Source organism: Ictidomys tridecemlineatus, chromosome 11, assembly GCF_052094955.1.
Source record: "Ictidomys tridecemlineatus isolate mIctTri1 chromosome 11, mIctTri1.hap1, whole genome shotgun sequence".
Classification (NCBI taxonomy): domain Eukaryota; kingdom Metazoa; phylum Chordata; class Mammalia; order Rodentia; family Sciuridae; genus Ictidomys; species Ictidomys tridecemlineatus.
In genome coordinates, this window is record NC_135487.1 from 126,583,515 (window position 1) to 126,608,113 (window position 24,599).

General features: G+C 54.6%; 1 protein-coding gene across 1 annotated transcript; it reads right to left on the reverse strand.

Annotated features, from left to right (window-relative positions):
* Positions 1-1,784: 1,784 nt before the first annotated feature.
* On the reverse strand, positions 1,785-22,968 carry Lmna (lamin A/C). The gene is made up of 12 exons (XM_005331374.4): positions 22,387-22,968; positions 9,582-9,738; positions 7,932-8,057; positions 7,489-7,659; positions 7,160-7,285; positions 6,415-6,635; positions 6,092-6,317; positions 5,019-5,126; positions 4,805-4,924; positions 4,098-4,187; positions 3,079-3,348; positions 1,785-2,784 (listed from the first exon to the last, which is right to left on the reverse strand). Exons 1-12 carry the CDS (start codon positions 22,740-22,742, stop codon positions 2,758-2,760), a joined length of 1,998 nt encoding a protein of 665 aa, XP_005331431.1. The 5' UTR covers positions 22,743-22,968; the 3' UTR covers positions 1,785-2,757.
* Between the last annotated feature and the right edge of the window lie 1,631 nt (positions 22,969-24,599).

A 24,599-nucleotide genomic window follows, 5' to 3' on the forward strand; every position in this document is an offset into this window, starting at 1 on the left:
TTGTGGCTTGCGTGGTTGGAGTGGCACGGTCATGTGGTCACAGGGGAACCCATTCCCCTCCCGCTCCCTTCCCTTCCTCCCCTGGTCGGGTGCAGTGACCGCCCACTCCCCCCTGCGCCCCGCGTTACATTTTAAGCACGAACAATCCTCAGGGCTGGGCGGGGCGGCGCCGGTCACCGCAGCGGCCGTGGCTGAGCCCCAGCCTGGCCACTCAGCGAGGTCTTCAGCCACCGCGACCCCGTCTCAAAATAAGAAACAAAAAGGGCTGGGGATGAGGCAGTGGAAAGCGTCCTGGGTTCAACCCCCAGCAGAAACCAATCCAAACAACACAACTTTGAAGTTACCACCGGCGGCGGGCTGAGCCGGGGCGCAGGAGCGTCACGTGGTGGGCCACCTGCGCCCACGCACGACCTGCAGGCTCTACCGCTTTGCGGGTCTGCGGCAGGGTCTGCGCACTTGCCGCGCCGCCCTCAGCGCTCCTGCCAAAGAGCGGAGGCCCTCGCCTGCGGCCCAGGGCTTCCCCTGCCCGCAGCACCAGCGCAGCCTCCTCCGCCCGGAGCCCGCGCGATCCCCCAGGCTCGGCGCTGCCCCCGGGGACGACCCCAGCCCCCGGGGCGCAGACGCTGGCGGGCCGCGGTGGGGCTCTGGCGCCCCCCGGTGGCTGACTCGGGATGTGCACTTATCTTAGAGGACGCGACTCCTCCAGATGTGATGCTCAACTGGGTGCTGGGTGCCTCGGCAGAGGTACCGGAGAGAAAGGGTTTCCTTCTCTGAACCTGCCCATCCCAGACAGCCTTGAGCCCCGCTACCCGTTTCCTCTTAGGCATCCCTTCCCCAGAGGCTCCGTGGGCTCTCAGCCTAGGGGACATTAGGGGTTTCCAGGCCCTTTTATTTGATTTCCCCATCTGTTTTCCACAATCCAAGATATGCCCCTGCCCTTTTCTTTTCTTTTTGAGATGGATCTCAGAGTTGGTGAGACTGGCCTTAAATTTTCAATTCTCCTGCCTCAGCCTCCCGAGTGGCTGGGATCACAGGTGCACGTGTCATGTATGATTTCACGAGTTTTCAACCCTCAACTTCTCTGCCCAGGGAACATATAGTTTATCATCCATATATTTTTGTTCAAAGGAGAGCATGATGTCACAAGAGCAGAGGTCTGCAGTCAGACCCTTGGCATCTCTGCCACCTGCTAGCTGTGTGGCCTCAGGTATGTTTGCTGAGCCTTCATTTCAAAGGGGAAAATAACGACCTCTCAGGACAATATAGAGGTCAAATGAGATCCTGCAGAAATACTTTGGAAATTAGAAAGCGACATTAACTGCTTGTTTGCAAGCTCAGCCCTACTTTCTCCCTATTGTCCTTTTACCCAGCTTCTCTCCCTCCCCACTTGTCCTTGCCCTTTGGCCCCGAGATATCGACACCCTCAGACCAGGTGGACATAAGTCTTTGCATTCATGCTCAGCTCAGGGTGAAGGTGCTTGATCAGTGCTTGGCTGGTTGAAAGAAGTTAGCACTGAAATGCCCTCCTTTGGACTCTGCCTGTCTGAGGGATATCCACAGAGGGAGAGCCACCTGTGGATGGGTGACACTTATGTCAAAGCCGCTCCCCTCAGCCATCACTGAGTGCCGGGTGTGACCCTCCAGTGCTCTGTGGACTTTATCTCTTCCTTGTCCCCCAGAGCAGGGGTGAGGCTGGGCAGCAGTGAACATGAGGACACAGCCTCCACGCAGCCCTTTGTGTACACGATGACGCCTACCAACAAAGACCACACGAGAGCCAGGGGTAGAAACAAATAGTGTATTGATTTGGGGAGGAGAGAAGGGATGCAGATGGGCAATGGGGAGGCAAGAGGCTCTTAGTGTTTGCCAATAACTACTGCCAACCACCCTCTACCCCTCACCGTCCTCCTCTGTGGTGGGCCCTAGCAGGCTCTCACCCTTTCCTGTAGGCTCCCTCTGTCTCCTCCCTGCACCCCACTTGACCTTGACCTCCAGTGGCTGGACAGAGCCTTAAGCTCTTAGCCAAGGCTCTTAAGCTGGGAGAAGTTAGTCTCAAACTAACCTTCCTTCCCTCTTCTTCTACCTTCCACCTCATTCCCATCTCTTGTCTAAATAAAATACAGAAAAAGCAAGCACAGCTGGTACCTGGGAGAATCAGTTCACCCCGGGGTTGGGGACAGGGGTGGGGACTGGGGGACGGGGCAGGCGAAGGAGCCTCAGCCAAGTGTAGTGGAACCAGGGGAGGCCGGGCTCAGCTGTCCTTTCTCTCTCTCTCTTTCTCTGAAGCTGGCCTGGCAGTGGGACAGCTGTCCAGAGGAGGCTGACGGGTGGAGAAGACTCCACGCCTGCCTCTCAGGCACCATGTCATGGGGTCCCCGGGGCGGGGGCAGCAGCCAGGGCAGCAAAGCAGAAACTGGGTTCTGTGAAAGCACCCCTTTCCCTTGGCTCCTAGAGGAAGCCCTCTTTGGTTTTAAGGCAGATACAGAGTTTCCTGGAAGCAGGGAAAGGATGGAGGAGAAATTAGGATTGAGATAGAGGCATTTTTTTTTTTGCTTGTTTTTCCTTCAGTATAAAACCACTGTAGAAAATAACTTCTCTTAGAAAAACAAAACAACAAAATACAGAAGAAAAAATACCAAAGGGGGTATTTTTCTTTGGCTTCAAGCCTGCTCCCATGAGGTGCAGGGCAGGGGGTGGGCATAAGGTGAGGAGGAAGCAGGTGGCCTCGGCCCCCACCCCTGCCTGGTGGGTCCCAGATTACATGATGCTGCAGTTCTGGGCGCTCTAAGAGGAAAGAGAGTAGACAGGTGTGAGCGCGGCGGCCGGACACGCCCTTCCCAGGTGTGGCCTCCCCCAAACCTCACACTCTAGCCCTGCCCCTGCCCTCGCGTCTGGGGCTCAGACAGGAGGGGCAGGATGCAGGAAGGGGGCGTCTAGGACTTGGGCTGCAGGGCGGAGGCTCCCGCTCCCCCGGGCTGCGGGAGAGAAGGCTGTCCACCCGCCAGAGATTCCGCTTGTCCTAACCCTCAGTGGCCAGGGTCCTGCCTATGGGGAACTGGAGGCGAAGGGATGACTCACCTGGGTCCGGGGGCTGGAGTTGCCCAGGAGGTAGGAGCGGGTGACCAGGCTGTCCCCGAAGCTGCCACCCCCACTGCCCCCCACACTGCGGTAGCTGCGAGTGACTGTGACACTGGAGGCGGAAGAGCCAGAGGAGATGGATCCGCCCACCTGGGCTCCCGAGCCGCTGGCAGATGCCTTGTCGGCCGGCTGCCCGCACGTCCCGCACAGCACAGTACGGGAGCGCAGGTTGTACTCGGCGGGGTCCCCCGAGCTGCTGCAGTGGGAGCCCTGAGGAGGGAGACAAGGCTCAGGCGGGACGGCGAGTCTGGGACTGGCTGCTAGGGCCCAGCACCCAGGCTCCGGGCTCCTACAAGGTCCCAGTCACCAGGCAGGAAGGTGGGTTCTGTGCCCAGGGAGCCGAAGGCCACAGGGACTTGGGAGGTCAGGGACTGGGAAGAGGGATGTGAAAGGGCAGGAGGGTCAGAAAGACCTGGGGACAGAGAGAGAGATGGTTTGGACTCCTCTAAATCTCTTAAAATCAAAAGGAAAGGGTGAGGGGAAAGCAAGCTCGGGGGCGGCAGACATGCAAAATCTAATACGGGAGGGACGAGAATAGGAGGAAACATTTCTGCAGAGAATTGAGGGGAATGAGAGGACACGCATGCAGCAGGGCTGGGAAGGGAGGAGAGGAGAGGCATGCAGCAGGAGTGGGGGAGAGAGGCGGGGCTGGGTGCCCCACCGCTGTCCTCCTGTCCCCTTCCCAGCAGACACATCCAGACCCCTGTCCACTGCTCCCGTGGGAAGACTCCATGGCATCAGAAAGTTCCCGCTCCCTTCCTTACCAGAGTAGGGCGCCCAGACACCTGGGCTCCCTGTTCAAGTAGAGGGAGGAGAGAGAAGAAAAGCCAGGGCAGCAAGTGAAGTTCCAAAAACATTCTTTAATGAAAAGACTTTGGCAAGGGAGGCAGGGAGAGGCTGCCCCAGGCCTGGCTGGGTGGCCCAGTGTGGGTGGGGCCTCAGCGGCGGCTGCCACTCACGTGGTGGTGATGGAGCAGGTCATCTCCATCCTCATCCTCATCGTCCTCAACCATGGTCACTGAGCGCACCAGCTTGCGCATAGCCACCTCCTACAGGGACACAGGACCAGAACCAAGCATCAGGGGTGAGGGCCAGGGAGGGAGCATATCAACCCACAGTGACCTCGGGGAACCTTTCTGTGGCCTGGACTTCATCCATTCCGCTGCTCACTCTGTCCTCTGTGATGCTGGAGCTAAGGAACCAGCTTCTGTCCCAGATGGACCCTGCTGAGCCCTCTGGGGAGGGATGTGGCTCTGCCCTTCACAACGCTTGCTGGTAACTTCTGCCCAACGTGCTGGGCATGCCCAGTGAGGCAGGCCCAGGGCAGGTCTCAGTGAACACAGGCGAGCTCCAGCCTGGCTCCAGGACTTGGGCAAGGGAGACCTGGGAGAGGCTAGATGACTTGGACTCCCTGGCAGCTCAAGAGCCCAGGAAGGCAGCTCCCTCTCCTGGGGCTCGCAGGTGAGCCTGTGGGGAATCACAGATGAGCCTCAGTGTCCTCATCTGTTTGCCTACTGGTTCTACACCAGAGAGAGCTCTGGGATGTGGCCGCAATAGGTTCCCTAGGGGTAGGAACAGCTGGCTCCCACTCTGACCGCCTGGGGGGCCGCCTAGGGGCCTATCCAGGGAAGCCGCCTCCAGCAAGGGGCCAGCCGCAGCTACTCACTTCCCCAGTGGAGTTGATGAGAGCCGTGCGCAGGCTGTTCCCACAGCCCCAGGAGTTCTGCGCTTTCCACACCAGGTCGGCAGGGGGGCTATGGGTGGCTCCGGCTCCTGAAGCCCAGATCTGAGGAAAGAGAATTCACTCTAGCACTCCTGTCCTCAGGCCAACCCGTCCCCACCTAAGGCCACACCAGAGTCCCAAGTACCCTACTACTCACCGTCACCACCTGCCCAGCCTTCAGAGTGAACTTTGGTGGGAAGCGGTAAGTCAGCAAGGGTTCGTCTCCATTCTGGCGCTTGATCTGCCAGTTGCCCATGGACTGGTCCTGCCAGGAGGGGAGGGGAGGGGAGGGGAGGGGAAGGAAGGAAGGAAGGAGAGGCTCAGCTGGGCTCTTGAGTTTATGGTGCTCAAGGGCCCAGGCAGGTGAGTCGTGGTGGTGGTGCCTGAAATCCTGCTACGGGAGGCTGAGGCAGGAGGATGGCTAGAGCCCAGGACTTCAAAACCAGCACGGGCAACATAGTGAGCACCCCGACTCGAAAATAAGATGAAATAAAACAAAAAAGAGTCCAGGCAGAACTGCTACCACCCACATTCACAGGCTGTTCCCTCCATCCTCTGCCCCGGCCGGTCACTGCCCTTCTCCCCAAGGATAACAGCTGTGCCCTGTGGAAACTTGAGCTGTACCAGGCACGCTGGTATTTTTTCTTTCATCTTCCCAACAGCTCAAAGACTTAGGGGTAACTGTTTCCCCTATTTTATTTTTTAATGGTATTAGAGATTGAGCCCAGGGGTGTTCTGACATCCCCAACCCTTTTCTGTTTGGTTGGTTGGTTGGTTTTTGGTACCAGGAATTGAACCCAGGGCACTTAGTCGCTGAGCCATATCCCTGGCCCTTTTTATATTTTATTTTGAGACAGGGACTCACTAAGTTGCTTAGGGCCTTGCTAAATTGCTGAGACTGGCTTTGAACTTGTGATCCTCTGGTCTCAGCCTCCGGAGCCACTAGGATTACAGAGGGGCACCACTGCACCTGGCCCTTTTTATCTTTTTTAGATTGGGTCTTGCTAAATTGCTGAGACTGGCCTCAAACTTGTGATCCTCCTATCTTAGCCTCCTGAGTCTCTGGGATTACAGGTGTGCATCACCATAACCAGCTTCATCCCAATTTTACTGATAAGGAGACTGATTCTCTTCACGGTTAAATAAAGTTCCCAAGGTCTCAGAGCCACCAAGTCCAGGAGCCAAGAGTGGGACCCAGCTGTTACCTTAGACCCAATCCAGGGAGCCTACCTCATTGGATTTGTTGCGCAGCCGCACAAACTTGCCCTCCTCGTCCACCTCCTCCACAGCCACCCGTCCGCTGGTGCGAGCGTGCTGGGAGAAGCTGCTGCGGCTCTCAGCAGTGGACTCCAGCTTGCGCTTTTTGGTGGCGCTCCCCGCACCCTGCGTCTGGGATGAGTGGGAGGAGGCACGGCCACGGGTGCGCTGCGAGGTGGGGCTGGGGGACAGGCGTAGCCTAGGGAAAGGAGACGAGGAAGAGGACTAGAGGTCAGGGCGAGCGGAAAGCCTTCCAGAAGGTACTTGCTGGCACCGCCTGACTCGGCCCAACCCACCTCTCCTCCTCGCCCTCCAGGAGCTTGCGGTAGGCGTGGATCTCCATGTCCAGGGCCAGCTTGATGTCCAGCAGCTCCTGGTACTCGTCCAGCTGCTGCTGCATCCTCGCCCGCATTTCAGCCATCTCCCGTTCCTTCTCTGCCAGCAGCCGCCGGCTCGTGTCCCGCTCCCGGGCCAGCGAGTCCTCCAGGTCCCGGAGCTTCGCCTCCTTGGCTGCCAGCTGGGGTGGAGGAAGCAGGGATCTGGTGACCCTCCAAGGGCTTCAAGTATGGAGAGGAGGGTCATGAGGTACCAAGGACCCTGTTCAGAACTCATTGCAGGTTCTAATGTGGTGACCAGGAAGTCCTTCCCAACATCTAACTTCGATCTCTTGCTCTGAGGCCAGAGCCATTTCCTCCCGTCACAAATGGCACAGCCATTGTTATTCTACCAAATAATACAGATGATTTTCATGGCTGATCTGTGAGTCAGGGAGGACAAGAAGGGGCTCCATTTTCAAATGGGAAATGAATTTTCTAAGAAGTGGAGGCAAGGGAAGAGAAAGAACCAGAACAGCAGACAGGCCTTGGGACTCCAATCCCAGACCCTGCCTCCCAGTCTGTGGTCCTGGGGGCCTGTTCTGTCACCATACCCAGCTTCCCCTGCCCCCGATTTCACAGATGAGGAAACTGATGTTCTTCAGGGCTTCTCCCTACATCTGCGCAGCCCAGTGGTCCCTGGCAGAAGGAATGAGCGGGGCATCACCTGCTTCTGCAGCTGGCTGAGCTGGGCTGAGAGGCTGTCGATGCGGATGCGTGACTGCTGCAGCTCCTCGTGGGCGGCCCCCACCAGGTTGCTGTTCCTCTCAGCAGACTGCCTGGCGTTGTCCAGCTGCAGGGAGCACACAGAGTCAGGATTGCAGGGATGGGGAAGGACGGAAGGAGGGGCCCAAGGACAGCATCACTGCTGAAGCCCCAGGTCCTGGGCCACCCTGAGCTCCCTGCCACCATCTGCCTGTCCTCCCAGGCATCTCCCAGGGCGGGCAGGGGTGGGCTGTGGGGGCGGAGCAGTGAGGGCACCAGGGAGAGAGGCACCTTGGCAGAATAGGTCTTCTCCAGCTCCTTCTTGTACTGTTCCACCTGGTCCTCATGCTGGGCGCGCAGCTCCTGCAGAGCATCTGCCAGCCGGCTCTCAAATTCACGCTGTTTCCCATTATCAATCTCTACCAACCGGGTCTCATGGCGGCGCTTGGTCTCACGAAGCTCCTAGAAAGGTTGGATCAAGGACACAGAGACTGAAATCAGAACTGGTCCCTTAGAAGTTTAGACCCAGAAGCTGGAGCTCCGCACACAGCCCTAACCCACAAGCCACTGTCAGACCCACTTTAACTCGGGAGCTGGTGCTGGCCATCCCTGACCCCTGTCCACTATACAGGGGACTCAGGCAGTGAGCTCTGCATACAGCTTACCCTCTAGTCCCAGGACGGTGTCTGCCACCACCCAGCCCAGCCCCCTGGCCTACGAAGCACAGTCCCCACCTCACTGTAGATGTTCTTCTGGAAGTCCAGTTCCTCCTTGAGGGTCTGCAGCCTGTTCTCAGCATCCACCCGCCGCAGCATCTCATCCTGAAGTTGCTTTTTGGCCTCACCAAGAGCTGCCTCCAGCTAAGAGGAAGTGGGAAGAGTTCAGAGAGACGGGTCTCAGAGCACAAGAACTGGAAAGAAGCTGAACAGTGGCTCTTCACAGGCCTCCTTTATACATGAGAAAGGGCCTGGGGAAAGTGAGGGTCTTGGATGTCCCTGGAGGTGTCATGCTAAGATTGACAAGGTGTGGTGGTGCACACCTGTGATACCAGCAATTTGGGAGGCTGAGGCAGGAGGATCACAAGTTCGAAGTCAACCTCATCAACTTAGTGAGGCCCTCAGAAATTTAGTAAGACCCTTGTCTCAAGATAAAAAATAAAGAGGCTGGAGTTGTAGCTCAGTGGTAGAGTGCTTGCCTCACACGTGTGAGGAATTGCGTTCGATCCTCAGTCCACATAAAAATAAAAAAATAGGGGCTGGAGCTGTAGCTCAGTGGTGGAGCGCTTGCCTTGCAAGTGTGAGGCACTGGGTTCAATCCTCAGCACCACATAGAAATAAATAAGACATTGTGCCCATCTACAACTAAAAAATATTTTTAAATTAATTAATTAATTAAAAGGGCTGGGAATGTGGCTCAGTGGTTAAGCATACCTGGGTCCTAGAGTGGAAAGGGAAAAAAAAGGAGTGGCTCTCATCTGCCACAAAAAGAGCCTCTGAAGAGGTCTGAGCAGGTGACCACCTGGCTGGACATTCGTTTTGGAAAGCTCAGGTTGGCATGGCGGGGGAAGACTGAGGGAGGCTGGGACTGGAGGAGGATCCCATGGAGAAGAGGGTCTAGCCCTGGTTTTGAGTTGACCTGCCGGCTTCTTGCAGTCTCTACAGTCTCTTGTGGCATACTGTGGAGGGACCTGGGAGGGAGAGTGTCCAGATGGCCCTGCTCTGAGCAGGTGAGACTCTGAACTAGGAATAAGCCACTTCTGCAATTTCGTCCCTAGTTTGTAACATGAAAAATTGGAGAAGAGGTTGGATAGCAGTGTTTTGAAAGTGAAGGCCACCATACATATGAAGAGCATTTTAAACATGTCCCATAGTCAAGAGCTGGCCACAGGAAGGCCAGACTGGGAGGGATCCAGGGCCAGTTCATTGCAAAGCTACATGGAAATGTTTTGTGGATTACTTTCTTTCTTTTCTTTTCTTTTTTTTTTTTTTTTTTTTGCACCAGGGATCAAACCCAGGGCCACTGAGCCACATCCCCAGCCCTTTTTATTTCTTATTTTGAAATAAGGTCTTGCTAAGTAAGTTTCTTAGGGCCTCACTAAATTGCTGAGGCTGGTTTTGAACTTGGGATCCTCCTGCCTCAGCCTGCCGAGCTGCTGGGATTACAGGCGACTTCCACTGCAATTGGCTTGAGGATTACTTTCAATTTACTGACCCAACTAGCAGCCAAAGGAGGACCAGATATGGTCTGGCTGGGCAAAGTGACACTAGTACAAGTGAACAGCTCTGGGACTGTGTGACAGACCAGGCACCTCCTAGGACCAGGGTGGAAGAATGAGTGTGCATGTGTCAGATGGGGGTCAAAGGAGGTCCCTGGAGCGTTCCTACCTTGGCCACCTGCCCGCGGAGGTCGTGCAGCTCGCCCTCTAACGTGCGTTTCTCACTGAGAGCAGTGCTCAGCGCAGCCTCCTTGGAGTTCAGCAGAGCTTCCAGGTCCTTGAGCCGGGCCTGGGCGGCCATCAAGTCGCCCTCTTTCTTGGTATTGCTAAAGAAAAGAGGGAAGAGTGGGTTTCAGAGGAATCCAGGTCCGTGGAAAGGGCCGGGTTCCCAAGAGGTCGGCCCATGGGGCTGGCTCTGCAGTCCTCCTAACTGCCAGGAGAGGGCGCCCTTACTTTAGGTTTGTTTACATTGCCAGACTCTGGGGCTGGGCTTCTACCTCCCACAAGGTTCCCCAAAACCCCTTTCCTTCCTCTCCACCCTTCCCATGACTCAGGGCTCAGGAACGTGCCTGGGGCTAAGGGCAAAGCTAGATCCCATGATATGAATGCTTTTCCCTCTCCTCCCATTCCTTCCAAAAGAGACAGGGCATCTTTGTCTCCTGCCCCTTCCCACACAGGGCCTTAACTTTCCCCTCCCTGAATAACACCCACTCTCCATTCTGCCTGAGCTTCCCTCCCTAGGAAGAACCCGACAACTAGGCTCCTGGCCCTGGGCCTTGTGTACCTAATCCTCAGTTTGAGCCCCAACCTTGTCAGTCCCTTCTCCTAACCCTTTTATACACATGGGACTATGGGAAAGGAAAGTCCAGTTAGAGCTCAGGAGACCTGGGATGAGGACCATGAGGGGAAATTTGGGCCTTTCCTCTCTCAAGACTGATCTGCACAGAATAGGGGAGGTCCCAGTCTCCACCGGAGCCCTGAGAGAAGGCTGAACCCTACTCATCTACCCACAAGCCCTGGCATCTGGTCCCACATGCGGCTCCCAGGCCTTCAGTTCCATCTGCACTCCAGCCTTGAGCATCCTGTTCCTCAAACGGGGCAAAGCTCTGGGTAGAACCAACAACCCTGCTCCTGCACCTCCTGGGCCCCTCATTACTTCTGCTAAAGAACTGTAGAAGAACAGAGGTCCTAGGTTCTTTGGAGGCTCTGAGGAACCCAAGAACTTTCCAGATGTGCCGATCCAAGAGCCTGGTCAGCTGCCATATGTAATGCATCTGCTTTCATTTCTAGGATTTCTTTATTTTTTATTTTTCCCTCAAGCACAGGCCCACCAAGGCAGATGGGAGAAAGGAAAACCAGACGTGGGCAGTCAGGAAAAACCTACCCAGCAAGGAGAAGTACAGCCCTGCTAACAGACTTTTTCCTGCCACTAAAGCCCTAAGCTCCACACAACCCAGCAATTCACTCTGAAGCAGGAGAGAGGGGACTTGCAGAAGCTGTGAAGGGAGGAGACACTTGGGAGATACCGAATAAGGAGTCGCTCCCCTCTAACTGGGCTCCACTGGGTGGGATGGAGATAGAGGGACACCCAGAGGGGCAGGGGAGTTGCCCATGTGCTTGCTCCATCCACCCCTCAGAACAAACTGTTCAATGCAACAGTGTCTGACTCCTGCAAAAAGAGGCCCTTCTAGACCAGAGGATGTCTCCTCCCTCTCAGCCTGAAAAGCTAAAAATAAAGTCAAAACCCAGCTCAGGTTTTGGCTGCCATCCGGCCCAGCCCCTGGCTGGGAGCACAGCCCCAACTTTCCATGACTTCAGAACTTTTCCGAAGCTGAGGCAGCTGCAGGGGGAGGAGGGAGGATGAAGAAAAACTCCTGGTAAGTGAAGCAACACAGCAGACCTAGACTCAGAGCTCCTGGGGCTGCTCCCAGGCTGGCAGGGGCCTCCCAGAAGAGGCCTTTCTACCAGGAAGGCCAGGGCTGCAGCTGGCTCTAGATTCCCAGAATTTAGAGAACCAGCTGGTGGATAGTACACTCCTGTAATAGCAGTGACTCGGGAGGCTGAGGCAGGCGGACTGCAAGTTCAAGGCAACTTAGCAAGACTGTGTCTCAGAAAATAAAAGGGCTGGGGATGCAGCTCAGTGCTAGAGGGCCCCTGGGTTCAATCCCCAGTACCAAAAAAAAAAAAAAAAAAAAAAAAGAATTTAGAGAACCAGCTTAGACTTGGCTCAACTCGGCATCCTGCTTTACAGATAAGGGACAGAAGAAGAAGGTGGATGACCCAGTGTCAAACACTGCAAGCTACTTCAGGGATGCTGTTCCAGTCTATCTTGGCCACTGGTTTGGGACTCCTCCTCCTCCATCTCACTGCTTTCCCAAGTCACAAGGCTGGAGAGAATGGAGAAGACTGCCCTCCCCACCACAAAATGCCCCTCGGACAGGGCCAACCTGAACAGGGAGAGGCAAGACACTTTCACACCGTGTCTCAAAGTCATCTCTCCCTAGTCCTGGCTCCAAGACCTCCTCAGATGCCAGAGGGGGAGCTCCTGGGGTTCTCCTTGGAAATACCCTTTCCTTGGAAGTACCTGGCAAACACTGGCTGAGGAAAATGGAGGTGCATGGTTCCTGGTTCCTGCCCTCTGGCCTCACAGTCTAACAGGCACAAGGTTGCTTTGCTTTGTTCGTTTTCATATATGTATACATGTTGTAGATGGACACAATACCTTTATTTATTTTTAAGTGGTGCTGAGGATGGAACCCAGTGCCTCATACATGCTAGGCAAACACTCTACCACTGAGCTACAATCCCAGCCCTCTTTTTCATTTTCTGTGTTTTAAGTCTAACCTTTTTACTTCCTTCTGTTGTTCCCAAAGATGGTGGTGGTGGTAATAGTGTACAGTCACAGTCAGGTGTGGTTGGCACCTGCCTATAATTCCAGCTACTTGAGAGGCTGAGGCAGGAGGATTGCAACTTTGAAGCCAGCCTGGGCAACTTAGTGAGACTTTGTCTCAAAAATATTGAATAAAAACAGCTTTGGATGTAGCTCAGTGGTAGAGCAATCCTAGTACAGCAAAAATAATAATATAGAGTCATGTCACACATCACTTAATGATGGGGTTATGTTCTGAAAGATGTATCATTAGGCAATTTTGTCATTGTGTGAACATCATAGAATTTACTTACACAAACTAAGCTACAATGTCACTCGATTATCAATATAATCTTATAGGACAGTGGTAGAACCACCCTTGTTCACGTATGTGGCCAGTGTTTGATAAACACATTATTATGTGTTGCATTATTGTAATAGCAAACACTTATGTAGAGCTTATTATGTACTAAGCACTTCTCTAAATATTACAGTATCACCTCATTTAATCTTCACAGCTACCCTGTGAGACAGACACTCTAGCTCTGCAGTTACAGAAACTGAGGCAGACAGATGGGTCCAGGGTCCTGCAGCCTGTACACAGCAATCGCCAAATGGCTGCTGTGCTGATTCCGCAAGTGCTCTAATATATTGGTTTCCAACTAAATTAAGGGAGCCATTTCCCTTTCCCTCCTGGAGGTTTTGACTAGCACCAGAGAGAGAGGCGATTAGAACTCAGACCCGCCCAGCAGATGGGGGGGAAACCACGAGAGCAAAGAGAGGGAAGCAAGAAAGGGCCTCTGTGGTTTCTTAGTCAGGCTTGGGGAGATCCCATCTGTGGGGAAGAAGCCACTATCGCCCAAGAGCTCATGACTCAGACCTCAGGAGCTCTGCAGCCAGAGAGGCGCATGCACACACCCGAGAGCTGGCTGGGGGGTGGGACCCAACCCCCAACCCAGCCTCCCCTCCCTCCTCCCTAGGCCTGCCTGTCCACCACCAAATGCCATTTTCTTCCTAGAAAAGGGCTTTGGATCTGGCAGGGAAAAGGCACATATTCAGTTCCCGGGGGGTGGTGCTGCCAGGCCCCAGTCCATTGGGGGGTGGCAGAAAGCAAGCTGGCTGCAGGCTGAGTGCCATCTTCCCTGGGCTGGAGAGGCAGGGAGGAAAGGGTGGAGCAGGTCGGGGGAGCCGGGAGTGGGTGGGAGCCTGGGCTCCTCAGGTGACTCATGCCCAGGCAGACAATACCAGGGCAGGGGTCGGGAAATCCTCTAGTGCTCACAGGGGGCCTGGTGGCAGGCCAGGTGGCAGGCATGGAGGGCCAGCTCTTCCCTCTCACGCCCGCCTTGCAGCTTCCCCGAGCCCAGCAGCCTCTGGGGGCAAGGCGGGCTGGGCATCCTGTCTAACTCATCCCACGGTTGGCAGGGACGGGGCAGGGCCGCGAGGGCGGGCGGCGGGGAGGGGACGGCAGGCCGGGCCGAGGCCGGGCGGTCGGCTAGGCCCAGGCCGCGGGGCGGCTGCAGGCCGGGCTCTTGGGCTCTCAGTCGCTGAGGGGAGAGAGCCGCTGCGGCACCGGGCCAGGCGCTGAGCCGCCCACGGAGTCGCAGTCGCCCTCCTCGGCCCAGCGCGGCCAGATATGGCAGGCGGCCGGCGGCGGCCTGTGGGGCCCGGTTGCTGGGGGCGACGCGCTGGGCCGAGGGGGAGGCCAGCTTCCTCCCGGCCAGACGGGGCCGCCCTCTCGGGGGCTAAAAATAGTCAGTGGGCGGGAAGGCCCGGAGGGAGGCGGCGGGGACAGGCCCGGCTCCTGGGCCCACCGTCGGGGCCTCACCTGCCCTCCGAGTTCCCCATGGCCGGGCTGCGCGGCTTCTGTCGGGGGTGGGGGTGGGGGGGCGAGCCAGGGCTCCGAGCCCCTGGGCATTTCCTGCCTCCCAGGCCAGGGCGACCCCTGCGGCTGGGCAGGCCGTGAGGGCCCTGGGCTGCCAGTCTCCCCGAGTGTGGCCCTCTCCCAGCCTGCATGCCCGTCTCCGTCACCCCTCTCTTGGCCCTTCTCATTAACAATACAGTAAATTCTTTTTCTTTTTTTTGGGGGGGGGGTGCTCTACTACTGAGCTACATCCTCAGCCCCTTTTCTTTTCTTTTTTCTTCCTTTTTATTTTTTTGAGACAGGGTTTCCCTAAGTTGCTGAGGCTGACCTCGAACTTGCAATCTTCCTGCTTCAGCCTCCCAAGTAACTGGGATCCCAGGCCTGGGCCGTGCAGCGCCTGGCAATTCCTTTTATTTTTAAAAATTTTTTTACATAGACATATTATAATGTACCTTCAATATAGAAAAGTTTATATGTTTGACCCACCCAAATTGGAGTTTGCTCCAGGAACTCTTCTCAGTGTAGTTTGCCCTCTCTCCCAGGCCCTTCTTCCACACCCATTCCCCCCCCCACACACACACACACCTCAGCCCAGCTCTGCCCAGCAGAGCCCAGCCCTGCTGATTTCACATGCTGTTTTACCTATGGGGTCTGGGGATTTTTCTGACCTCCCCTGAATGCCCTGAGACTAAATGTTTCATGTGCTCAGGGCTTTTAGAGGGACCTTCTGGAACAATTCCTGTACTTTTACAGATAAGGAAACTAAGGCCTGGAGAGGGTAGGGTCAGATACTAATAATCTGTCCACTGAGTCACCTGAAGAGACTCACAGCAGACAGGGACAGGGCCCAGAAAATGGCATGATGGGGCTGGGGGTGTAGCTCAGCAGCGGTAGAGTACCTGCTTAGCGTGGGCTCCACCCCTAGCACCAAAAATGAAAAAGAAAGAAAAGAGCAGGCTATGCAGACAGGAACACAGCCTGGGAGGCATGTCAACTTTTGACTCCATTGCTGGGAGACACCCCAGTCAGGGTGACAGAGGCCTAGTGAGTCTGTCACTCCCAACCACCCTCAAACATTACACAAACCCTCAGCCATGTGCAGCCACCAGAGGTAACCAAGGGAACCGCTGCTGTTTTCTTGGTTGGTCTGTGGGTCAGTGACCACTCTCGGTAAGGGCAGAATGTGGGCAGCCAGCTTCCCCACCTTGGCATCAGATATGCCAGTCCTCTCAGGAAAGGAGATCTTAAAAAGAGGAACTGAGAGGGGGCAGGTGTTCCAGGGACTTAGAGGCTTCTTGAGCCTCTCCCGGACTTTACCTGTGAAATTCTGGATGTCTTTCTTTTCATTCATTCATATATATATATATATAAATATATATATGGTAGATGGACATAACACCTTTATTTTATTTAATTCTGTGGTGCTGAGGATCGAACCAGTGCCTCACACATGTTAGGTAAGTGCTCTACCACTGAGCTACAACCCAGCCCTGGATGTGTTCCTTTTCTTTTCTTTTCTTTTCTTTCTTTCTTTCCTTTCCTTTTCTTTTCAAGTTCTGGATGTCTTAAACCTGGAAAACACATGCATGGCAGGGCCCGTGTATGGGTGTATGGACCACCCCAATCTCCCCCACATGGCACGTGTGAGCCACAGCTGGTAAGGCTCAGTTTCCACATGCCTCTCTTGGGTGTGACACCAGCCAAATATGCTCAGATCCCCTTCCTGAGCAGCCAGGCTCCCAGTTGTCCTCTCCCAAGACAAAGTCGGTCTTAATTCCAGGCAGAGGGAGGAGCTGGGTCTGGGGGGGCGCTAGTGCTCAGAGCGGGGATAGGAGGCCTGTTGACATGTTCGGACACAACTCCAGCAGAGGCGCTGGGCCTGGCAGGGGGCCAGACCTGAGTCACAGCTGCTGGGTGTATCAACGTGGCATTGTACAGAGGGGGAGAAGCCTGGGGCCAGAGGCCAGAGCTCTGGGGTCCTGGGTAACAGGCAGGGCTGGCTTCCTCAGCAACCAACACTGCAAAGTTCTGTGTCAAACTCCACTTTCCATCTTCCTGGACCAACGCTCCAAAAGCCATTCCTATGTTGTCATAAAAATGCAAGGGTGGGGCCTGGGGATAGACCAAAAGAAATAGACGCAGGGAGGAGGGGAAGGATGGCATAAGAAAGTCAGAATGTCCCTGTTGTGTCTCCCTTTCCCCTGTGGGGAAGAAGGGAAGCTACTGGTCCCAGGGTGGGGCACTTACGGGATCCTCACAAAAAATCAACTCAGCAGTTCCTTCTTGGGACTTATTAGCCCCTCTGTCTGGTGGTGCTTGGTTATTAACCCTGAAAGCCCTGGCTGGGTGTAGGAGCCCCACCCAACGTCAGGAGAGGAAGTCTGGGAGGACCTAGATGGTCTGGTCCCGCCACATTCCTACTAAGCCTGGGAAGATGCAGTGCTCTCTCCCAGCCAGCAGGGGGTGGCAGCACCAGAGAAGAAGGGAAGAAGGGCCAGCTTTCTCATCCCCAGAGAGCCTTCTCTCCACTGCCCAGAGGCCAGACCAACCACATCCCCAGCTCTTTACATAAAATTTTTTAAAAATTTCTTTTAGTTGTAGTTGGACATGATACTTTTATTTCATTTATTTTTATGTGGTGGTGAGGATCAAACCCAGGGCCTCGCATGTGCTAGTTGAGCGCTCTACCACCGAGCAAAAACCCCAGCACCTCCTCCTTTTTATATTTTATTTGGAGACAGGCTCCTCTCATTAAGTTGCTTAAGTCCTCACTAAGTTTCTGAGGCTGGCTTTGAACTCAAGATCCTCCTGCCTCAGCCTCCAGAGCTGCTGGGATTACAGGTATGCGCCACCACACCCAGGTACAATTACCCTTCTTGCTGAAATTTGAACTTAGTTCTCAAGGACAAGGCCATCTCTCAGACTTTTCTTGCCTGACTGGATAAGCCTTGGGTCTCCTGTCCACTCTACACTCTGCCCTCTACAGTGACTCAGCTCCCCTGCTGGGCCTGGGATGGCAGCCAGAATTATTCCTGGCAGGCGGGATTCCGGCTTCCTCTCCCACAACTAGACAGCAGGGTGGGAAGAGCCCCCTTTCCAAACTCGGTCCCTTTTCTAAAGGCATTAGGAAGGGCCAAAACCTCCTCACAGCCCAGCCTCAGGATCGGGGAGCCAGTTGGGTGAAAGAAGGGAGGAAGGTAGGCAGGTCAAGGTCACCATGCACCTCCCTGGGCTCCAGGCCTGTGCTGTGCAATCCTGGCCAGCTCTGGGTAGCAGTCCTGCCTTCCTAGGGCCTCATTTCTAGCCTCTACACAAGTCAATCAAAGGGAGTCATTCCAGTGCCGACTGTCCCTGTCTTGCTACATGATACAGCCCTTTCCACTGTCATGAAGGAGAGGCACTGAAAACGAATTGTACTTTCCTACTAGTAATAAAAACAAAGAACACGCCAAGAGGGTAATGTCACAATAGTTAACCATTTCTAACACACTCTCTTTGGGACATAGAGAAGAATACTAGTCTTTTTAATTCCACTGCTTATGGGAAAATTTCTACTGAGAATAGCACTGACTATTAATTATATTCACATTGATTATATTTGATTTTTCTATGAATAACTTTCTTTTTTTTTTTTTGGTACTGGGGATTGAATTCAGGAGCACTTGACCCCTGAGCCACATCCTCAGGCCTTTTTTTGTATTTTATTTAGAGCCAGGGTCTTCCTGAGTTGCTTAGCACTTCACCATTACTGAGGCTGGTTTTGAACTTGCAATCTTCCTGCCTCAACCTCCCGAGCCTCTGGGATTACAGACATGAGCCACTGTGCCCAGCTGAAAAGCTTGGTGTTTTAGAGGACTATTTTCTCACTTTGTGGGTCACTGTACTACTTAGGGACCTAAGGGATCTCTGGAGACCTTTTGCTATAATCCCCTCTTTTATAGCTAGGGAAATCCAGAGAGAAGGGATTAGTTCAAGGTCACATGCCAATTTATAGGTAGGGCCAATCCTAGAACTAGGGACACTGAGGGCCAGGGCTGTTTCTGCAGCTTTATATTATGTGCCGTTTTTTGGTGGACCACCTAGCTTCTTACTAAGGGATAGGAGATCCTGAGGTCTCTAAGATATTACAGCTTGGCTTGTGTCACCCCTCTACTGGAGGCCAAGGAGATGACAGGAGGAACTGTCCCTAGACTTGGTTTCGTCTGCCACAGCTGCTAGAACTGGTGAGGGGCTGGGGAGGAAGGAGGCAAGGGGGAAAAGAGCAGAGAGCACAGTTGGTAGGTGAAGACATCTCCTACCAGTTGTCACCCCAGCTGTCCCTGATCCTGAGCTCTGAATCACTGGAGGGATTATGAATGGGGGCAATGGGCACATCCCATGTAGTCTCAAACTCCCAGAGAGGCAGGCGTTAGGAGGCCCTATTAAGAAATGATTCTCAGCTGGCGGGCGTGGTAACGCACGCCTGTAACCCCAGTGATTTAGGAGGCTGAGACAGGAGGCTTGCGGGTTCATAGCCACCCTCAGCAAACGTGAGGTGCTAAGCAACTGTCTCTAAATAAAATATAAAATAGGGCTGAGGATGTGGCTCAGTGGTTGAGTGAGTTCAATCCCCAGTACCAAAAAAAAAAAAAAAAAAGAGCAATGATTCTCAGCCGGGTGCAGTGGCACACACCTGTAATCCCAGTGGCTCAGGAGGCTGAGGCAGGAGGATTGAGAGTTCAAAGCCAGCCTCAGCAACTTATTGAGGCTCTAAGCAACTCAGTGAGACCCTGTCTCTAAATAAAATTCAATAAAGGGCTGGGGATGTGGCTCAGTGGTTAAATGTCTCTGAGTTCAATTCCCCATACAAAAGAAAAAAGATTTTCCTATTTCCCTTGGGCCCTTTAAGTACTTTTTAGCCCTTGAACTGTACCTTCTTGCCCTTTCAATCAGAATGTGGGCAAGGCTGAGGGTAGCTGGGAGAGGTAACATCAGGAGGCACAATTACATAAGGGTAAGGGCAATTCATGCTCAAAGACCCCCATCCCCATTAACCTAATGGCTGTGCCCTTCCCATCCAGGTAGACAATTCCCATGACAAGTCCTTAGACAGGCTCAAAACAGAAATCATCAGGCTCCTAGAGCTCTGACTGACTCATGATCTATGGCCTGGCAGGGTCCTGGGTCCTTCCAGGTACAGACTGAGACAAAGGCTACTGACAAAGTGTTCACATGCCCTGACAGGACTGAAGACATTAAGGGATCACTGGCCTCAGGGCAGACTCTCCATGCTGCAGGAGTCTCAATCACCATTCCTTACCTTATTCCCCAGATCTCCAACCTGTCCCCCAAGTTAGAGAAGCGAGGTTTAATGGGAAGAGTATTCAACTAGAAGTCAGAAAGCCTGTGTTAAACCCTGACCTATCATCCCTTTCTGGGAATATGGGCACCTCTATGGCCTTTGCAGTGCTTATCTTGATCAGAACCCATAAGTACCTCAACCTCCATCTCCCTGCCCGTCCGCATTGGGGCCGCAAGAGGCAGGCAATCCAGGAAATTGTAGAGCACGAGGGCCTCAGGAGGGGAAGAGGTGCTTCTGCTTTGTGGGCCTGGGATCTCCCCATTTCTGACTCAGTCTTCCTCCAACAGTTCCTCATGAGAAGTCAAAGACCCTGCACTGTCGGCAGCCCAAGGCAACAACTCCAGAATCAGCTCTGCATGCTAATTGCTTGTCCATAGTGACTGTCCAGAGTTCTGGATCCAGACACCACCAGAGTCTAAGGAAAGAGGCAGGAAAGGGACACCAGGATGCAGAGGGGTACTGATGCAGACATTCAGGCCCCCATCCCTCCCTTTAAGACATCTGCTGTCTCCACCCTGTCTCCTGTAAAGTCACCAGGGTGGGAGGGAGGGGGAGAGGGGGACAGCATCTGAGTCATCCACCCAGCTGTCTGGCCTGGGGTGGGGCCCAGTTCTGAGCCTGGACCCCAGGTGGGCTTTTGCTGGGGCTTTCAGTCTTTCCATTTTCTGCAAACTGAGGTGTCCAAATACCATGGGTTCCAGAATAGAAAGTGAGTGAGTGTGTGTGTGTGTGTGTTTGGGAAAATATTTTTTTCTTGGTACCTATAACCCAGCGCAGCAAGAAGGGGTTCCAAACCTGTGGGGGTACTTGAGGTGCTGAGGTTGAAGTGCTGAGGCTGGGCCAAGGATCACCACAGGGTCTTACAAACCGCTCAGCATTCCAATTCCAAATCTGGCCCTGACCTCTAAGCTCTAATTAAATATTAAACCAGACATCTTCTTTCTAGGCTTTGGTGGGAGGAGTTGGGACAACCCCTGCCCTCAAGTCTTCATTCTGGCCATTTCTCCACATCAATCTGAGCACAGAAGATTAAAAAAAAAAAAAAAGAATAGGAATCCTGGCTCTTCCTACTAAAGATATATAAGTGGACAGACACCCCCAGTCTGAGTCCCCTTTTTCCTCTACCCCACCTCCCACACCCCAGAGATCCAGGTGTGCAAACCCACCTCCCATTTCCGGAAGCCCAACCTCCCTAGTTAGGATCAGTGGGGGAGAAAAGAGTCAGGTGGCTAAATATAACAAGTACACACACCACCCCCACCCCACCCCACGTGGGCACACACCCGCCTGGTGTCCCAGGCCTGGACAGCTGCACCATGAGACTGGAGTCAGACTGTCGTGGCTATCTGAGCACAAGAGGCTGTAGACTCCAATAGTCCTGTTCCCCAATCAGTGTTTTCCCCAGATCTGCTAAGAATGTCCTTCGTAGGAATCTGAAAGCGGGAGGCAGGGGTTGGTAGTTGAGTGGACTAGAGGAGAACACTAACTCAGTGGGGTTCCTTATGTGTCGTTCTAAGTTGTTCATGTTACTAATGGAAAAGACAGGTTATATCCCCTTTGGACAGAAATAAAGGTTAAACCCATCTTCCCACGCAATTTTTATCCATCCCTCAGGAGACTGATGGATCTGCATGGCACCACCTAGAGGGGTTCTGGGAAGGGCATGAGTTTGGAGAAGATCATGCAAAAGGAGAGAAAGAGTGGAACTCAAAGCCATCCATCAGCCCCCCAGGGATGTCCAAGCACCTTCAATGCTCTTTGGTCTGGATCTTCATATAGGACCCAGGAGACCCAAATTATTGGGGGCTGGAAGAACAGGGCCTAAGCATCTAGGCTCCCCCAAGGCCCTTTTAGAAAAGAAGGTGGAGTCAAGTTGGGTGTGGTAGGGTGGGGCTGGGATGGGTGAAGTGGGAGTGGCCTGAAGATCCCAACGGCTGGATTTCAAAAGTGTCACTGTATTCCAGCCGTTTAATAAAGCAAAGATCAAAACGTCAGCAGCTGATAGGATGGGCCAGAGCAGACTGTTCCGACTTGACTGGGAAATAAAAGTGGTTCACCCTGAAGAGGGAGGGAAAGACAGAGCCCCTAACCCTCGGAGAAGCCAGGCACAGGGCCAAGAGGAGGGTTATCCCAGACCTGGGCATAATACAACTTCCTGTGCCAGGAGCCTCTGCCCTTGGCCTCCCTCCCTCCTTTGCATTCCTGGGCCAGACAGGCCAAAGGCTGTGGGAGCTGCGGGGGAGCCCATCTCCTGGAGCTGTTCTGGTAGGCCTCAGAGTCCAAGAAAGGTCCCAGACATGCTAGGAGTGCAGGAGAGCTTCCCAGTGCTAAAAAGAACCCAGGAAAAGGTCATGCCAAATGGCCTCCACTGTGCTGCTTGGGGAAGGGGTCCATTACCGCTGGACAAATTCCAGCTTGGGACCTTTCTCAGTGGAAATCATGTGTTCAGAGTAAGCCTGGGTGAAACTGGCACAGTGCCAGGACTACCAAGAAACTTCTAACAGGACCTACCTATTCCAACCTGGTCTAAGTGCCCAGAATTCCGATACCTGGCAAGGCCAGTTCTGTGCTGGTTAAGCCCCTCCCTCAGGCTCCAAATGGATGTCAAATCCTACCCTAACAGAATGCGGCCCTGTCGCGGGCCCCTGCTTAGCCCCAGTGCCCCCATTATTCCTTACATTCCTACCCTCTTCCAGAGACCCCTTTCCTTTCTGTCCCGGTCTGACAATTCCTCTTGGCATTGCCAGTCGCCCGCTGGGCAGTTCCGGGGAGGGAAGAGACTATATAGCAAAGTTGTCAGCTGCCCAGCGCCCTCCGGCTCCCTTCCTGGTCTCGGCCAAGGGTGCCGGTCCGTCCGCCCTCTGCACTCTGCGCCCGGCACGCCGCCACCTGGCTTCACTCACCGCGCTTTGAGCTCCTTAAACTCCTCGCGCACTTTGCTCAGCTCCAGCTGTAGGCGGGCGCGCTCCTTGGCCACCGAGTCGAGGGTCTTGCGGGCATCCCCCAGCTCGGCCTCATAGGCGGCCTTGATGCCGGACACCTCGCGGCTGACCACCTCTTCAGACTCGGTGATGCGAAGGCGCAGCCCCGCGTTCTCCGTCTCCAGAGAGCGCACACGGTCGATGTAGACGGCCAGCCGGTCATTGAGCTCCTGCAGGTCCTCCTTCTCCTGCAGCCGGGTGATACGAGTGGGCGACAGCGGAGTAGAACTGGCCTGCGCCCCACTGCGGGTGGCGCGCCGCTGGGACGGGGTCTCCATGGCCGGCAGGGTGGCAGCGCTGCCCTCAGGGCAGGGGTCCCGGGAAGGGCTAGGGGTTCGGACGAAGGACACAGACTGCTCAGGGGCGGAGCGCGCCGGGTGGCTGGCTCTCCGCTGGCTCCTGGCAGGCGTGAGATCTGGGCCGGGCGCTGTCGGACCTGCGGGTCTGGGTTGGCTGGTGCAGATGCGGCGCTCCCGCGAACACTGAGTCACCGGCGCCCGGGCCGGGGCTCTAATAGGTCCTCCCCACAGGGGGCGGGTCTACCGCTCTTAAAGGGCAATCTACCTACCCACAGAGGCGGGGGCGGGAATGGTGAGGAGGGGCACGAATCGCCCGGCTGTGGCAGAGTCGGGCTCCGCCCTCTCCAGAGCGCCCGGTCTGCCTGGGGCTCGCAGTCTTGGTTACTGCCTGCTCAGCGATCTCACTTCTAAGCTTGCCCCCCACTGCCTCAGGCCTTCAGGGGTAGAGGGCAGAGCCAAGGGACGAGAGTGGGTGGGCAAAGGGCAGCGGTGTCGAGGAGAGGAAGTGGGTGCAAAGCAAGGGAGGGGGCCAGGCAGAGAGAGGGAGGAGAAAGTGGGGGTAGGGCTGAAGCTGGTGCCCGTCGAAGTGACTCACTCACTCTTCCACCACTGGCTCCCCCTTGTCTCCCAGTAGTAATAGTGAGTCACCTCCACCCCCCCCTTCCACATGTGGGCTGCCCATTCAAAGATGCATCTCAGTATGCCAGAGATGGGTTGGTGGGGGGCAGGGAAATGCCTGGGTTCCTTGGGGTGCAGCGAAGTTCTGGAACCTCTCAGTTGCTTTATGCCCTCAGTTTTGGGACAGAGGTCTAAGGCCCCCCATTTTTCATATGGACTGTCCCTATTTATCTGCCTTAAACACTGGGTCTAAGACCCAAGCAAAAAACCTCAGCGTCTCCAGCTCCCAGAGAAAACCAAGAATAGGACCCAGAGCTGACTCAGGGCCTCATGGCTGGAGGCTGAGGCAGGAGGGTTTTGAGTTCAAAGTCAGCCTCAGCAACTTAGCAGGGCCCTAAGAAGCTTAAGTGAAACACTGTCTCAAAAACATAAGAAGGGATGGGGGTGTGACTTAGTGGTTAAGAGCCCCTGGTACCAAAAATAAATAAATTAATCAAATAATAGGACCCAGGAGCTGTCCCCTTCCACCTCCTGCCCAATTCCTTTGAACCCAGGCAGTTGGAAAAAGAGGCTTAGTAGGTGCCTCCCTCATCAGGCCCTTTCTGCTGCTGACCCCACCCAGCCAACTCCAGCACTGTACTTATTTTTTTCCAGGACTGTACTTATTTTAATGGATAATTTAAAACAGATACCAGAGCTGTGTGTGCATTCATCACGTTGCCAGGACACCAGGTCCCAGATTTTTGTGGTTCCCAGCGGGGCCCGAAAGGGGGAGCAGGACTGGAGGTTGGACAGTCGATACTGGGTCTCCATCTTAGCTCCAGCTAGAAAAAGAGTAGTTAGGGTCAGGAACAGCAAACACCAACAGGCCCTGTTGGCTACAAAGGCCACCACCACACTGATCTCCACATTCCTCTCTGGCCAGGTCAACCAGCTCTGGAGAAGAGTCATGCCAGGCCCTCTCACAAACCAGTACCACTCAGACCTCCAGGTTCCCTGTCCCAGGCTCTGGAGCCTCCATCCTCAGCTCTCACCAAAGACCCCTTTGATCTCTCCTCCTCTAATTCTGGTCCTGGCCACATCAACCAAGGCATCCTCTCTAAGAGGTGACAGCACCGAAGATCCAGGGCCTATCCATCTCTAGTCCCACCCCAGTGCTCACCCAGCTTGTTTTCTGGGGAGGAACCTGGGGGATTAGATTATGTTGCTAACCCCCAC